This window comes from Microcaecilia unicolor, chromosome 7 (genome assembly GCF_901765095.1).
Source record: "Microcaecilia unicolor chromosome 7, aMicUni1.1, whole genome shotgun sequence".
Taxonomy (NCBI): Eukaryota; Metazoa; Chordata; class Amphibia; order Gymnophiona; family Siphonopidae; genus Microcaecilia; species Microcaecilia unicolor.
In genome coordinates, this window is record NC_044037.1 from 294,567,659 (window position 1) to 294,584,918 (window position 17,260).

At 42.7% G+C, this 17,260-nt stretch overlaps 1 protein-coding gene across 1 annotated transcript in view; it reads right to left on the bottom strand.

The window, feature by feature from the left end:
• Window positions 1-17,260, bottom strand: part of LOC115473967 (general transcription and DNA repair factor IIH helicase subunit XPB) — an 83,552-nt gene that overhangs the window by 56,022 nt on the left and 10,270 nt on the right. Inside the window, exons 2-4 of the mRNA XM_030209199.1 lie at window positions 11,991-12,196; window positions 7,983-8,219; window positions 5,975-6,024 (exon numbers count right to left, since the gene is read on the bottom strand). Coding sequence (XP_030065059.1) covers window positions 5,975-6,024; window positions 7,983-8,219; window positions 11,991-12,196 — 493 coding nt within the window. The remainder of the gene's footprint in view (window positions 1-5,974; window positions 6,025-7,982; window positions 8,220-11,990; window positions 12,197-17,260) is intronic.

Consider the following 17,260-nt stretch of genomic DNA (forward strand, 5'->3'; position numbering starts at 1 on the left):
ATTTACAAGCTCCTGTGAATACCACTCATCTATTAAACCTCACAAGCAGACATGAGCATTTTAACCTTTGTCTGATATGATATTGAACTAAGATTCTACTCTTTTAGTTCCTTGGAGATAGCTGTGTTCAGACAGGCAGAATGATTTCTTCAGTTTTCTTAAAAAGTCCCAAAAGTGAAAACGTATGTAACCAAATTGTGAACAATATCGACTGTGTGTTTTTCTTTTCTTTTTTTTTACTGTCCCAAATAAAGACAAACAGAACTAGACATAAATCAAAAACACATTGAAATCACCTTCACAAATCTTTTTGAGGTGCTGAGAGGAAAAGCTTCATACTTTCATTGCTCTACTGGGTATATTGCCCGAAAATTTTGTTACAGTGTGAACAACGTTGGATCTTCAAATTAGACACTATTGAACCCAGGGGACTGAATACGTCTATAAACTGGTCCATTTTTTATTGAATGGAGTTTTTTATTGAACGGAGTTTCTCATTAGATGTCATTTTTCATTGAACTGAGTTCTCCATCAAATGTCATTTTTCATTGAAAGGAATTTTCTGTTTAACATCACCTTTCAGTTGCCATGGATTGTCACGTAAGCACGTAATGACATCATGGGGTGGTTCCCTTTTGGGTACCTTTAAATATTCTAGGCGCCATTTTGTCAGCCAGGCTGCCGGCTTGACACGCCGATAGACGAGAGCTTTCCAGGTACTGAGAAGTAGCACTTTCCACACGTTGATTTTTCAGTGGTTAACAAGTTATCTAATTAAGGTTTTTTGCTGTTTGCGGTTTTCAGGGAATTTTGGTGAGGACTCTTGAAAAAGCCAGCGCAAAACGGGTCCGTCAAGGGACCTCACCCTGGGAGAGGGCAACAACTTAACAGCCCATAGCTTACAGCACGGCACAGATAAGTTGCAATTCAATTTGCCATTTGTTGATAACTTTTTGAAGTTAAATAAGAGAGTTTTTTTTAGCTCATGATTACTTTTTACCGTATTGCTCCAATACACTACACAGTTTCGGGCAATATACCCAGTAGAGCAACGGAAGTATGACGCTTTTCCTCTCAGCACCTCCAAAAGATTTGTGAAGGTGATTTCAATGTGTTTTTGATTCATGTCTAGTTCTGTTTGACAACAATATACAGTGAATCATATTCATATATTTGCACCAAATAAAGACAAAACAATGAGCAATGACAATTCCCCCTCTCTCTTCCTCTGAACTTACCAGACTGAAAAGAACAGGTATAAATAGCCCCTCCGTTTGCTAATCTAGCAAGCAAACTAACTTTATAAAAAGCACAACAAAAGAAGATTACTCCTCTGTCTGCACCAGAACAAATTCACTGATGCCTGCTTCAGAAAAATTGCAAGAGAAACTCTACTTAACATAAATCTACCATAAAACAAATAAGAATTTTGAAAAAAGTTACTTATTTTAGGGCTGAGGGGGGACTCAATTCAGTTTGTGCAATATTTCCACCTAGGTTAAATTTTCACTACAAAAAGTGCTGCAGAAAAACCAGCAGGGTCACCTCTGACTGCTTATTCTTTACCCTTAATATCCTGTCTAAGAACTTAAAGGGAGCTCTGAATTAGCTGCCCAAATGCAAAAACAGTTACAAACAGTGGGGAAAGCAAGCAGAGCACGGCTCATGTAATTTTTTCCAACCCTTCTGCACGTGTGTAAGTGTGTGTACCAGAACACGTCTACTTTTACCTACATTACCAATGGGTTTCTCTCTCTGCTTTATACACTTAACTATTCTGTTTGTGAATAGCTGGTATGTCTGTGCATATTTGTATGTCTATGTGCGTGCACAAGTGTGTGTGTCAGTGCCATGTGTGTTTGTATTTGTCTTTACATGAGTGGGCATGTTTGCGTGTTGGTTCTCTGTCTGATCAGGAGGGCAGATGGGCCAGAATGGCTGTAAGAAAGGTGCAATGCTTTATTTGCTATGTGAATATTTGTATGCTGCAGCTGTTGGAATGCCTTCTTCCACAAACGCGTTTTTTTTTGGGGGGGGGGGGGGAGGTTGTTTTTCTGGAACTCTGGTCTAATCTGACCCATTTTCAAACTTAATATGTCTTTTCACCAGTTTCCTCCTCACCTCCAAATTTCACCCTATTCCATTCAATTTTTGGACAATTATTTTGCCCACAGACAGGGCTTTATTGCAGCAACAACAACAACAAAAAATTGGCCAAAAAAAAAGGGTGTACAAAAAGTTTTAATGCAAAATTTTGCTACTGTGAAATCAGTAATCACAATTCTTTAATTCATTAACAAATTGGCTTAATATTTTTGAACTGGTCTGCAGATGCAAAATGATGTGTAGAAAAGTAGAAATTAGGTCTTATCTGATAATTTTCTTTCCATTAATCCTTCCTACTATTCAAGAACCCATGGGATGGTTGTGTCCATCAACCAGCAGGAGGAGACAGAGAACCGAAAACTGAGCAGGGACTGGGACATCTCTTTCTAGGAATGCAGTCCAGCTGCTCGGTATTTAAACAGACCAGCAGAGCAGTAAGGACAAACTCAGAATAAACAAAACAACCTTAAACAACTCACAAATCTAACACTAACCAGACAAGCAAAAGTGTGGAGACCTCTCATCTGTGGACAACTTATAGAAAACAAGAGATATCAGGAAGTGCCATGCAAGGCGAGTTATTTGACCCATTATTTCATACCGACTAAACATCTCAGAAGCCTTGGGTGGGCATCTGGAATAGTGGGAAGAACTAAATGAAAGAAAATTATCAGGTATGACCTAACTTTTCCTTCCATTAAGCAGCTTCCCTCTATTCCAGAACATGTGGGATTTTCAAACGCAAACCCTAGAGTGGGTGGGATCCCGGCGTGCCGCCTTGAGGACTGAAGCCCCAAAACCAGCTTCTGAGCACACTGCATCCAGTCTGAAGTGCTTGACCATGTCACCACCTTGCAAATGTCCAGAGACAGTAAGGTTGTCTCCGCCTAGGATGTAGCTATATGCCTCAATAAAGGTCTGAGGAGCTTGCTTTACTGCAAGCAAATAAGTCTCCTTCAGCCATCTAACTATTGTGGGTTGAAAACCATGAGGCTAACCCTCTGTTTACCAAAAAGCACAGTCTGTTCGATTTGTGAAGCTCGTTCATTACTTCCGGATATCTGAGGACTCTATGCACATCGAGAAGCTCCAAGGAAGAATACTGAGGCTTTTAATCCTCTCTGCAAAAGGACAGAAGCGCCACAGACTGGTTGAGATGAAATTCTGATACCACTTTTGGAAGAAAGGAAGGAAGTGTATGCAGGGAGATACCCCCCCCTCTCTAAAAGTGAAAAAAGGGATCCTGAAAAGAGAGCCTGAGGCTTCTAAACCCTATATGCCAACACCAACAGCCATCAAGAACACTGTCTGTAGCATAAGTTCTTCAAGGATGCTTTCTGGAGTGGCTCAAAAGGAGGCTACTGAAGAGCCTGAAGGACTAAATTAAGGTTTCACTCTGGACACGGTGTATGAAAGGGACGCCACAAGTGGACCGCTCCCCACAAGAACCAAACGATACCTGGGTAAGCCGCAAAAGACATCTGTAGTTGGCCCCTGAAACAGGCCAAAGCCACAACCTGAACTTTTAGAGAACCCAACGTCAATCCTTTTTGAAGGCCTGCCTGGAGAAATTCTAGGATGTGCACAATCTGAGCAGAGAAGGGAGAAAGTCCGTGCTCAGAACACCAGCCCTCCACACCCACACATACAACATGTATGTAGTGTGTTTTCAAGCCTGAAGCAAGGTAGAAGTGACCGAATCAAAACAACTTTTATGTAAGAACATAAGAATAGACATACTGGGTCAGATCAATGGTCCATCTAGTCCAGTATCATGTTTCCAGATGGAACTTGTAATGAGCTCCCCAAACCAACTTGCTGGTGTCCATTGTCACCACTGTCCATTGTGTTATTGGAAAGGGAGTACCATTCCTGAGCGACACCCATCATTGCATATGCCGTCTGGCAACCAGCGGTTAAGGAAGATGAAGGTTGCACTTCTGTGACATCAGAGACCAGCGGCGGAGAGATTCATGTAACAGCCATATATGAGCCCTTGCACATGGCACCACTTCCATCATCGCCGTCACTGACCCCAGAACCTGGACATAATTCCAGACCCTGGGCCTGCCTTGACTGACATGATGATGAATCTGTTGAACCAGATCAACCTCCTGCACTCCGTGAGGAAGATCCTCTCCCATGCTGTGTCAAGTAGAATGCCCAGATACTCCAGCATCTGCAAAGGAATCAGCTCTTCTCAAAACTGTTCACCCAATCCAACAACTGCAGAACATAGACAACTCTGTCCGCTGTCGCCACGCTGTCCAAATAGGACAATGCACGAATGAGACAGTCATTGAGATATGGGTGAACTCTGATTCCCTTGCGCCAAAAGAAGGACGCCGCCACAGTCACCACTACCATGGTAAACGTTCTTATAGCCGTGGCGAGACCAAAAGGCAAAGCCCTGAACTGGAGGTGATGGCCCAGAATCACAAAACGCAGAAACCTCTGATGTAAATACGCCTCCTTGAGATTGAGGGCGGTAAGAAATTCTCCTGCTTCAGCTGAGGCTATCACTGCTCTTAGAGTCTCCATGCAAAAATGGGACACTCGGACGCAGCTTACTGTGCAGCGGGAAGAGAAACTGAAGCACCTTCCAGCAACTCTAGCTGTCCGTTTCAATAAACAGGCCTGGTGTAACAGCAAAGTTCCCAATGCAGCTGAATGCTCTGTCAGGCCCTGAGACTGTAAAATGGCGTCTGTGCTCCGCATGCGATCATACAGAGGCTGTTCCTCACTTCCAGGAAGCCCCGACAAAATGGCTTCCGTTCTAGAGCTCTCCTGCATCAAATTGCACACTGGCTCTACAGGAAAGCCCAAAGACCCCGGCATATTCGGATGCTGCGCCAAATCCAAAGATGTACTGCCGTTTCCCTCCACGTTCCATGGGATTCCTGGATTGTACCCACTGAAACACCCTGACGCTGGTGGGTCCCACAGCAGGAATATTGTTTGTGTACACGGGAGCTGCCACTCACCCAGACTGTCACCAGCGCAGCCCAACGTATCAATTGTCAGGATCCCTCCCCCCAAGTAGAACCTGCAGCCCTTCAAGCAGTTCTTAAACTTTAGTCAGACTTACCATTGGTGGCTGCTCCCTCCAAGTTCAGTCTCCAAACGTTTTACTACAGATGAAAAAGTCTCAGGACTGATAGTGTACCATGCTCTCCAGCAAACCTCTTTCCTTCTCCTTTCTGTTTTTTTTTTTTTTTAAAGGTTGTTGTGTTGGAAAAGGAGAGCGCCACAGGAAACAGGGGAGAGGTGAATGAAGGGAAGAAGTACATTTGCGGGGCATCACAGACAGGGATCTGAAGACCTCCAGATTTAAACTCTGCAGACTCAAGCCGCCCACAAAGCTCAACTGGGGACCAGCTGACCAACTGGACCAGGAGCAAAGCACTCAGAACCAGAGGCTGAAAAGTGTGTCCATCTACCTGCTGGAGATACAAAATACTGAGGAGCTTGACTGGATGCCAACAGAGATATGTTTCAGCTAAGTTTTCAGTTCTCTGTCTCCACCTGTTGGTTGATGGATACAACTATCCCACAGATTCTGGATAGTGGGAAGCTACTTAATGGAAATGACAGCTAGAATGTGTAGAAATTCTGAAACAATTACATACACATCTGCCGTCTGTGTGCAGCAACATTTGCAAAGGCATTCAGACTTTATTACACTGGCTACTAGGTCTGGCTAAAAAGCAGCGTTGCATGCTGCCATACAAGCGATATGGATTTCAGTTCCTGAACCTAACTCTTACTGCTTGGGTGCAGAGGGGTGAGGGATGCCGTGAAAAAGAGTCAGGGGATCTGTCACAGAAAGCATCAGACTGTGCTGTGACACAAGGCTCCTTCACATTACCTGTTATGTTTCAGCACCAGCTTTACTTTTCCATAGCTGACTGTGCACAGCTGTAAGAAATAAACCACATACTTAAGCATCTCAGATTAAAACTGCCACTATGATGTTTGTTTCCAACAAAAAGGTGGAGAGTTATATACAATATTTATTGCTCAGATATTAAACAAAAGTATGATGAAGGGATCTCAGCAATGTTTTATTGAAGGAAAAAAAATGGGTCTGATAATGCCATCGCTAACTATTAATGGGAGAATAAACAGCTCTGCTTTAAAGATTGTGCAAACAGTAATGCCAACCCAAGGCATGCATCTTCCTGGTCTGGCACACTCTTATTCAGTCTCTTGAGAGTGCATTTGCACAAGTCATTCTGCAATTAAACAAACCTACAACTTTTTTCAGTTTTTACTGATGCCTTTGCAGTGTGGAACAGTGGCAAGTAAGGATACCAGATTCCAGTCCATGTGTGCAACATTAGAGAAAAGTATATCACAGTTTTCATAAACTAGTAAAATGTTTCAAAGGTGGCAAATCCCACAGAAACAATAATGAAGGAGATATCTGAGCACAACTGACATTACTTCTGACCGAAGATAGAATCTTTTAATTAAAGAGGTATTGCCTCAAAAACCCCCCGGCTATATAACAAAGAAAGCTCACGGGGGCTGGGCTGCTTCATCACTGGCAAACACCTCATATAAAATTTTTTTTAATTATTTTTTACATATATCTAATCGTTTTCATTCTCTTACGATATAGAGATATATATACTATACATAATTCTAAACATAAAAGCTACTTAGCTTTGTAGAGGTCCGGTTTTTTCTTTTTTCTTTGACGCTGAGCACGACCACGACCAACGATGGCCAGCGTTTCGTTACCTGCTGGTCCGTTAGAGCTGTTTGATTTTCTAGTTGAGATTGACGCAGACGATGAGGCTCATTTTCAAAGCACTTAGCCTCCCAAAGTTCCATAGAAACCTATGGAACTTAGCCTCCCAAAGTGCTTTGAAAATATGCCTCCATATGACCCTGAGGCAGGTCAGCGTCAAATAAAAAAGAAAAAACCGGACCTCTACAAAGCTAAGTAGCTTTTATGTTTAGAATTATGTATAGAATATATATCTCTATATCGTAAGAGAATGAAAACGATTAGATATATGTAAAAAATAATTAAAAATTTTTTATATGAGGTGTTTGCCAGTGATGAAGCAGCCCAGCCCCCGTGAGCTTTGTTATATAACCGGGGTTTTTTTGAGGCAGAAGTAATGCCAGTTGTGCTCAGATATCTCCTTCATTATTGTATCAAACATATAAACGGCGAGTGACCGTACTCACTGCAAATGCGCAGTAGAGACTTCCCTCTCTGTCCCGCCCCCGCGTCAATACGTGATGACGGGGGGGGGGGGGGCGGGACAGAGAGGGAAACTGCGCCGCCGACGTTGCTACCGCTCCCCCCCCCCCACTCGGAGTCGCCGCCGCCACCCCTCCACCCGGCCCCTCTCTTCCCTTCTGAACTTACAGATCCATTCGCCGAACGCAGCAACGCACATCAGCTGAGCTGCAGTGAGCCCTTCCTTCTTTGCCTGTGGCCCCGCCCTCCTGTGACGTAACGTCAGCGAGGGCGGGACACACACAGGCAGAGAAGGAAGGGGCAGCTCAGCTGATGTGCGTTGCTGCGTTCGGCGAATGGATCTTTAAGTTCAGAAGTGAAGAGAGGGCCCGGACCAGGTGGAGGGGTGGCGGCGGCGACGACTTCGAGGGGGGGGGGGAGCGGTGGCGACTTCGCGGGGGGGAGGGGAGCGGTGGTGACCGCGGGGGGAGGAAAACCTCTATACCAGCCCGTTTTTACGGGCTCAACGGCTAGTTTGTTATATAAACAGCAGAGGCAGGAGGAGATTGCCTTCAGAATCTATTATAATTGTTCGTTGAAATCCCACAGAAAAACATTTATCCATATAGAGCTAACGAATCATGTTCTTTAATTGCGAGTAATAATAGCACCAACTTGCCTTAATAAAGTGAACGATGCCCTCTGGAACCCCAGTCTTGCTCAGTTTCTGTAAGTACTCAATGATATCACTTGTCTGCAAACCAACGCTGACCGCGGCATAGAGTGAGTAAGCAGTTAGTTTGTACTCATGAATATGGACTGGTCTGCACACAGGTTCTGATATGGCTACCAGAAAGTCTTGGGCGTACCTATAAACTGCAGAAAAGGCTTCCAGGAAAATGTGGCCATCTGGCGCCTGCAAAATAATGAAAAGGGTAATGATCAATCAAGAGAATTGCGACATGGAGTAAAAGATGAACGTCATTTCTGAAATAAATGTTCACGATTGGCTTAAGTCATAAATAAAAGAAGCTTCAATCTAATGCTTCATGAATACTTACCCTTAAAAAAAAATACAATTCAACAAACTGAGCCTTTACAAAAGGACAGATTAAAGATTAGAATAGCTGGAAGTATTAAGCTGATGTGGCTCTAAAATAAGGCTCAAAACACAAACAGGGAAAAACCTCTACGTCAGGAATACCAAACAGGAAAAAGTAGAGGCTGATCAAAGGACGATTCCACCGCTGGAGATGTTATGGAGAAACACTTTATTGATGCAAATGTTAAGGGACAGAAATCTAGCCCATCTCCGCTGGAATCTTACCTATCCCCACCCGTCCCCGCAAGAATTCAACCTGTTCCTACCTGTCCCTGCAAGAATTTAACCTATTCCCCACCCATCTCCACAAGAATTTAATGTTAAGTTGTATTGCTCTGTTTATCATCCTCCTCTCACCTATCCACCCCCATCCTGTTAGACTATCACTGAAATGCTTTGATGTTCCCATGCATATCTCCTACCCACCCCCATCCTGTTAGACTGTCACTGAAATGCTTTGTTTCACTTATATATACTGTCATCTACCACACTGGCTTATTTGCGATCTGACGAAGAAGGGCAACCTTCGAAAGCTAATCAAGAAATGTATTAAGTTATGTCCAATAAAAAAGGTATCATCTTATTTTCTTTTCCATGTTTTATTTTGTTTGATTTCTATAGATTCTACATGGAATGTTGCTATTCCACTAGCAACATTCCATGTAGAAGTCGGCCCTTGCAGATCACCAATGTGGCTGCGCAGGCTTCTGCTTCTGTGAGTCTGATGTCCTGCACGTACGTGCAGGACGTCAGACTCACAGAAACAGAAGCCTGCGCAGCCTTCTACATGGAATGTTGCTACTGGAATAGCAACATTCCATGTAGAATCTCCAATAGTAGCAACATTCCACGTAGAATCTCCAATAGTAGCAACATTCCATGTAGAATCTCCAATAGTAGCAACATTCCATGTAGAATCTCCAATAGTATCTATTTTACTGTCATAGTAATGCTTGAATGTTTTCACTTATATACACTGTCAGCTAGCACATTTGCTTATTTCCGATCTGAGGAAGAAGGGCAACCTTCGAAATCTAATCGAGAAATGTATTAAGTTATGTCCAATAAAAAAGGTATCATCTTATTTTCTTTTCCATGTTTTATTTTGTTTGATTTCTATAGATTCTACATGGAATGTTGCTATTCCACTAGCAACATTCCATGTAGAAGTCGGCCCTTGTAGATCACCAATGTGGCCGCGCAGGCTTCTGCTTCTGTGAGTCTGACGTCAGACTCACAGAAACAGAAGCCTGCGCAGCCTTCTACATGGAATGTTGCTAGTGGAATAGCAACATTCCATGTAGAATCTCCAATAGTAGCAACATTCCATGTAGAATCTCCAATGGTATCTATTTTACTGTCATAGTAATGCTTGAATATTTTCACTTATATACACTGTCAGCTAGCACATTTGCTTATTTCCGATCTGAGGAAGAAGGGCAACCTTCGAAAGCTAATCAAGAAATGTATTAAGTTATGTCCAATAAAAAAGGTATCATCTTATTTTCTTTTCCATGTTTTATTTTGTTTGATTTCTATTGATTACCTTTAAAAGTGGACTAACACGGTTACCACACCTCTATACTCATGATAACAAAAAAAAAATTCTGGTCGGCTCTCTTTGGGTTTGAGACGCGGCACTGCAGGCAAGGAAGGAATAGAAGTTCAAACTTGGAACACTCTGGTGCGCACATGTAAGACTTGTCTCCGATTTCCTGGCACTGTGCGCCGAGAGGTTGCCACATGCACGCGCCAGTAGATCACGTGACCTCCGATGTTCATGTCTGCGTCAAAGATGAGGCCTGTGCATCAGCCCGGGAGCAGAGAGAATTAATGGAAGACTTTCCACATTTGCGCTGTTAAAGCAAGGAGGAGGCGGCGGTACACAAAAAACTTGGCAGATGAGAGGCTGACGCAGGTGCAGCTTACACTTCCATGGGAACCCTGCAGGAACTTCTTCCATCCCCACAGAACTGCTTTCATCCCAAAGGAATCCTGCAGCCCTGGAGGTGATTACCGCAGGATTCCCGCAAATCCCATTCCTGTGCAGGTCTCTAGATAGAGGTTCCATCTTCTCTTTCCAGGATGATCCATATTGCTTTCTCTCTTCAAGTCTCCTACATTTCAGATGCTTTAATATTGTTTTTCCACATACAGGGTAACTCCTCTTCCATTCAGATCGTCCTAAAAAGATAATCTCCCTCTTCCTCTCTTGTTCCCCCAATGTACCTACCATACATGAACCTTATTCTACCACTAGTACACCTTGGATTTGTTCATACTGGAACTGGCGAATGCCGTTACGTTACTATGTAAGCCACATTGAGCCTGCAAATAGGTGGGAAAATGTGGGATACAAATGTAACAAATAAATAAAATAAATAAGTCTGTAAAGGACAATTGAAGGATCATTCAAAGGGAAATTGCTGACACATTTGGCATGCGATGGTGAATTACAACTGGAAGGACTCTAAGTCAGAAATTCTATCACAACACAATGCTTAAATCGCACCGATAAGTGCTCACTGCATGCTTCCATTTCACAAGCAATAGCAGAACAGCCTCTTCACAAAGAGGCTTCTTGCCAACTGAGGCGAAGGAAAGGTTTCAAAAGAAGAGTATACACATGTAGTGTCTGTGCTGCCATCTGTTGACGAATCAGGGAGATGGAGGCACTACTTTTCATTTAACCCTCAAATATGCATACACAATAAAGTCGATTCAGGCATCGCTTGTTTTTTTTAACTGAAATGTATACCTTACAACTTAGATGGCTAATATTTCCCATTGTAACAAAGTGGATTTGGCCCATTTTTGTTGACAGAGGCTCAATTAAATTTGGTCAACTGGTTGATTGAGTAGCTAAGGAGGCAGTTACTTTTTCACATGGGTTATATGAGTGTTGGATAACTTGTTCCTTAAATAAAGTAATAATTTAAAAACTTATGTGTTTTCTCAGGTTCCCTTTACATTTTGTTTAAATAGCAAAATCTATTCAGTATGAAAACAAGATTGTGAGCCCAACAGGAATAGGGAAATACCTCCTGCACCTGTATGTAATATGTAAATATAAACATATATGCAATAAAAGGGGAAATAAATCTCTGAATAGGACTCTCAGTTCTTATCCTTCACAGCGGATTCCAAACAAACGCTCAGGATAATGAGCGGAATAGAATGGACAGATGTGAAGCGTTTGTTTACACTTTCAAAGAACAACAAAACCAGGGGACACAAGATGAAGCTAGAATATGGTAGATTTAAAACAAATTGGAGAAAGTTTTTCTTAAATACTCAGCGTGTAGTTGGACTCTGGAACTTGTTGCTGGAGAATGTGGTGGCAGCAGCTGACCTTACGGAGTTTAAGGAGGGTTTGGACACATTCCTGAGGGAAAAGTCCATTGAATATTATTCATTTTTGTTTTTTTTTTGGGGGGGGGGGGGGGGGGGGGGGGGTCGCCGGGTTCTTGAAGCCTGGATTGGCCACTGTCAGAGACAGGATGCTGGGGTTGATGGACCCTTGGTCTTTTCCCAGTACGGCGGTACTTATGTATGACTTTGCGTGTGTATGTGTGAAACTCTTACCACCCAAAGTGGGCGTGAGGTGTGGTCCTCCTTCATGGGCATCTGTAGCCTATAATCCTTTGCACCATATTCATCCACTTTGGTGCCAGCTTCATCCACTTGCTTCCCAGCAGCAGAAGGGACAGCTTCCTGGGGTTTACCCCCTAAAGTATCCTCCTCCTCCTCCTCCTCTTCCTCATACTGACGCTTTTTAGATTTCTTCTTTTCTGAAAAGAAAATGAATTCACAAATTAAAAAAACGACAGCTTTCTGAACATTAATAATGAAATAAAAATAAATACTGCTGCTGAAACATTAGGAGGTTTTCAGTCTTCATTTCATTTTTGTTTAATCTTAAGCAAAGAATTGAAAAATACACTGAAGGCTTTAAAGGGACTGTGGGGGGGGGGGGGGGGGGGGGGGGGAATGAATCGTTTCCCAGGTTTTTCCCCCTAGCAGACTCTCTACTTCTTACCTGCCCCACATAGTAACATAGTAGATGACGGCAGAAAAAGACCTGCACGGTCCATCCAGTCTGCCCAACAAGAAAAAACATATGTGTATACCTTACCTTGATTTGTACCTGCCTTTTTCAGGGCACAGACCGTACAAGTCTGCCCAGCAGTATTTCCCGCCTCCCAACCACCAGTCCCGCCTCCCATCACCGGCTCTGGCACAGACTGTATAAGTCTGCCCTCCTCTATCTTCACCCCCCAACCACCAACCCCTCTTCCCCCACCTGCTCCACCACCCAATTTCAGCTAAGCTGCTGAGGATCCAATTCTACTGCACAGGATTCCTTTATGCATATCCCACACATGTTTGAATTCCGTTACCGTTTTCATCTCCACCACCTCCCGCGGGAGGGCATTCCAAGCATCCACCACCCTCTCTGTGAAAAAATACTTCCTGACATCTTTCCTGAGGCTGCCCCCCTTCAACCTCATTTCATGTCCTCCTCGTTCTAACCCGCTTCCCATCTCCGGAAAAGAATTGTTTGCGGATTAATACCTTTCAAATATTTGAACGTCTGTATCATATCACCCCTGTTCCTCCTTTTCTCCAGGGTATACATGTTCAGGTCAGCAAGTCTCTCCTCATACGTGTTGGAACGCAAATCCCGTACCATTCTCGTAGCTTTTCTTTGCACCGCTTCCATTTTTTTAACATCCTTCGCAAGGTACGGCCTCCAAAACTGAACACAATACTCCAGGTGGGGCCTCACCAACGACTTGTACAGGGGCATCAATACTTCCTTTCTTCTGCTGATCACACCTCTCTCTATACAGCCTAGCAACCTTCTCGCTACAGCCACCCACCGCCTTGCCACACTGTTTCGTCGCCTTCAGATCCTCGGATACTATTACACCAAGATCCCTCTTCCCCTCAGTACCTATCAGACTCTCACCGCCTAACACATAAGTCTCTCTTGGGTTTCTACTCCCTAAGTGCATCACTTTGCATTTCTTCGCATTGAATTTTAACTGCCAAACCTTAGACCATTCTTCTAGCTTCCTCAGATTCTTTTTCATGCTTTCCACTCCCTCCTGGGTGTCCACTCTGTTGCAAATCTTAGTATCATCCGCAAATAGGCAAACTTTACCTTCTAACCCTACGGCAATGTCACTCACAAATATATTGAACAGAATCGGCCCCAGCACCGATCCCTGAGGCACTCCGCTACTCACCTTTCCCTCCTCCGAGCGAACTCCATTTACCACCACCCTCTGTCGTCTGTCCGTCAACCAGTTCCTAATCCAGTTCACCACTTTGGGACCCACCTGAATGCCCCTGACCTTCTGCCATCTCTGAACCACTACCAACTTGTTTAGAAGGCTGGACAACTTAAAGATCTTGACATGAATGCTTTATCATTCTTTGCAAGAGGCTGAAATCATCCACACCAAGGGTTCTTAAACCTATCCTGCAGGACCACCAGCCAGTCAGATTTTCAAGATATCCCTAATGAATATGCAAAGAGAGAGATCTGCATGCCTACTACCTCCATTATAGGCAAATCTCTCTCATGCATATTCATTACAAATCAATCCAAGGGCTGTCACAATTTCAATATAGTTACTACTTCCACTAATTCCAAACAATATTGGTAACTATCAGAACTTTTACCATATTAAAACTTTTATTGATAAACCAAGAACACTTTTTTATATAAAATACATACCCCATATTGCACATATGCCTAACATTATCATCCTATCAATTTGTATCATTTAGCACTTGCTCATTCAAGTGCCTCAAAAGATCTCTGCTGGAACCTTAATTATATTCCTCTTACACAGCACAGCCCTCCTTGAATCTGTATGTCATGGACACAAAAAAATTACAACAGTCCAACAATTGAATAAAATTGAAAAGTCTTAGGATCACTGTCCAACAAACATCAAATCCAGTTAGTATACTTGAGAACCCACATCTAAAATTTTTCCAAATGTATATAAGTGTTGCCATACTGAGACAGACCAAAGGTCCATCAAGACAAGTTGACTGTTTCCAACAGTGGCCAATCCAGGTCACAAGTGCCTGGCAAGATCCCAAAACAGTACAATACATTTTATACTGCTTATCATAGAAATAAGTAGTGGATTTTCTCAAGTCCATTTTAATAATGGCTTATGGACTTTTCTTTTAGGAAGCTATCCAAACCTTTTTTTAAACCTCACTAAGATAACCGCTTTTACCACATTCTCTGGCAACGAATTCCAGAGTTTAATTACACATTGAGTGAAGAAATATTTTCTCCGATTCATTTTAAGTTTGTAGCTTCATTGCATGCCCCCTAGTCCTAGTATTTTTGGAAAGAGTAAACAAGCGTTTCACGTCTATGCGTTCTACTCCACTCATTATATTATAGACCTCTATCATATCTCCCCTCAGCTGTCTTTTCTTCAAGCTGAAGAGCCCCAGTCGTTTCAGCCTTTCCTCACAGGGAATTCATCCCATTCCCTTTATCATTTTCATCGCTCTTCTCTGTACCTTTTCTAATTTCACTATATCTTTTTTGAGATGCAGTGACCAGAACTGCACCCAGTATTCAAGATGCGGTCACACTATGGAGTACTACAAAGGCATTATAACATCCACATTTTTATTCTCCAGTCCTTTCCTAATAATACCTAACATTCCATTTGCTTTCTTTACCGCTGCAGCACACTGAGCAGAGGGTTTCAAAGTGACGTCAACGATGACTCCTAGATCCTTTTCCTGGTCGGTGACTCCTAACGCGGAGCCTTGCATCACGTAGCTATAGTTCGGGTTCCTCTTTCCCACATGCATCACTTTTCACTTGCTCACATTAAATATCATCTGCCATTTGGATGCCCTGTCTCCCAGTCTCGTAAGGACGTCTTGCAATTTTTCACAATCCTCTTGCAATTTAACTACTTTGAATAACTTAGAGGCATATTTTCAAAGCACTTTGGGAGGCTAAGTTCCATAGGTTTCTATGGAACTTTGGGAGGCTAAGTGCTTTGAAAATATGCCTCTAAGTCATCAGCAAATTTAATTACCTCACTAGTTATACCCAAATCTAGATCATTTATAAATATGTTAAAAAGCAGCGGTCCCAACACAGACCCCTGTGGTACCCCACTATCTACCCTTCTCCATTGAGAATACTGACCATTTAACCCTACTCTCTGTTTTCTATCCTTTAACCAGTTTTTAATTCACAGTAGCACACTACCTCCTATCCCATGAATTTCCAATTTCCTCTGGAGTTTTTAATGAGGTACTCTTTCAAATATGTTTGGAAAATCCAGATACACAATATCACTCATTCAAAGAAATGTACTAGATTGGTGAGGCAAGATTTCCAGTCACTAAATCCATGCTGGCTTTGTCTCATTAATCCATGCTTTTGAATATGCTCAGTAATTTTGTTCTTTATAATAGTCTCTACCATTTTGCCTGGCACCGACACCTGCTCACTGGTCTGTAATTTCCCGGATCATCTCTGAAACCCTTTTTAAAAATTGGCGTTACATTGACCACCCTACAATCTTCCAGTATCATGCATGATTTTGAAGATAAACTACATATTACTAAAAAAATAGTTCTGCAAGTTCATTTTTCAATTCTATCAATACTCTGGGAAGTGTACCATCTGGTCCTAGTGATTTGCTGCTCTTCAATTTGCCAAATTGCCCCATTACATCTTCCAGGTTTACAGAGATTTGATTCAGTTTCTCTGACTCATCAGCACTGAATGGTAATAAGTAGTAAATACAAAAGTGAGGTGAATCCAAAGAGGATATCAAAGAGTCTTTATTGTAAGCAAGCTGAAAAAAAGACCCAACACGGCCGTGTTTTGGCACCAAAGGCCTGCCTCAGGGGTCCAGTAAATCTATATAAAACACAAAAACATGACACGAAAAAACAAACAAATTAGATATACAAACTTATAATAAATGAATGGTTAAATTAATAATTAAATACATAAATAACAAATATGACACTTGAATAAGATTTCACTTAAATGAAGGTCCATAAAGATAATTAAAGAAAAACATTATATTAACAATGAAAAACGAATATAAGGGACTTCCGGTGACGTCACGCTCTGCAATGGCGGTCTGATTGCGGAGCTCCCGTCTTCCAGCCCGAAAACGAGCTAATATAAAGAGCAAACGATCCACAAAACAAGGTGGAAGCTGCGAGAGAGTGAGGCGAAAGATCCGCGATTCGTAAGATGGCGGATACAAAACTTAAAAAGGCAGATCTGGCGAACTTCGCTTACCGCCAACGGGAACGTACGTCAGAGATACAGGCCGGAGAGCAAGAAGGCCAAGAGAACGCATCTAGCCCGAACTCGCCGGCGAGCCAGAGAGAGCGGGAAACTGAAGGTCAAAACGAGGTCCCGCAGGACAAATGGGACCAATTAAGTACATGGCTCCAGGATATAAAAAAAGAAATAAAAGAGATGCGGCAAGATTTTGCGCAACTGAGCGCTGATTTGAGGGAAGAAATCAAAGACTTGGGGAATCGCGTCAATGAGGTAGAAATGGGGCTAGAAGAACATGCAGAAACTTTAAATGAAGTAGAGAAACATGTAGCAGAACACCAATCGGATATGAAATTTCTAACGGACAAGGTGGAAGACCTTGAAAATAGAAGCCGACGCTCCAATATTAGAGTGCGAGGCCTACCGGAGCTGCCTGAATATAATAACTGTGAAAAAGTAGTGCAAGCAATAGCAGCCCAACTTCTCTCCACAGCTGACCATCCAATAGCCCCAGAAACTATCCGACTAGAACGAGCACATCGGGCGTTGG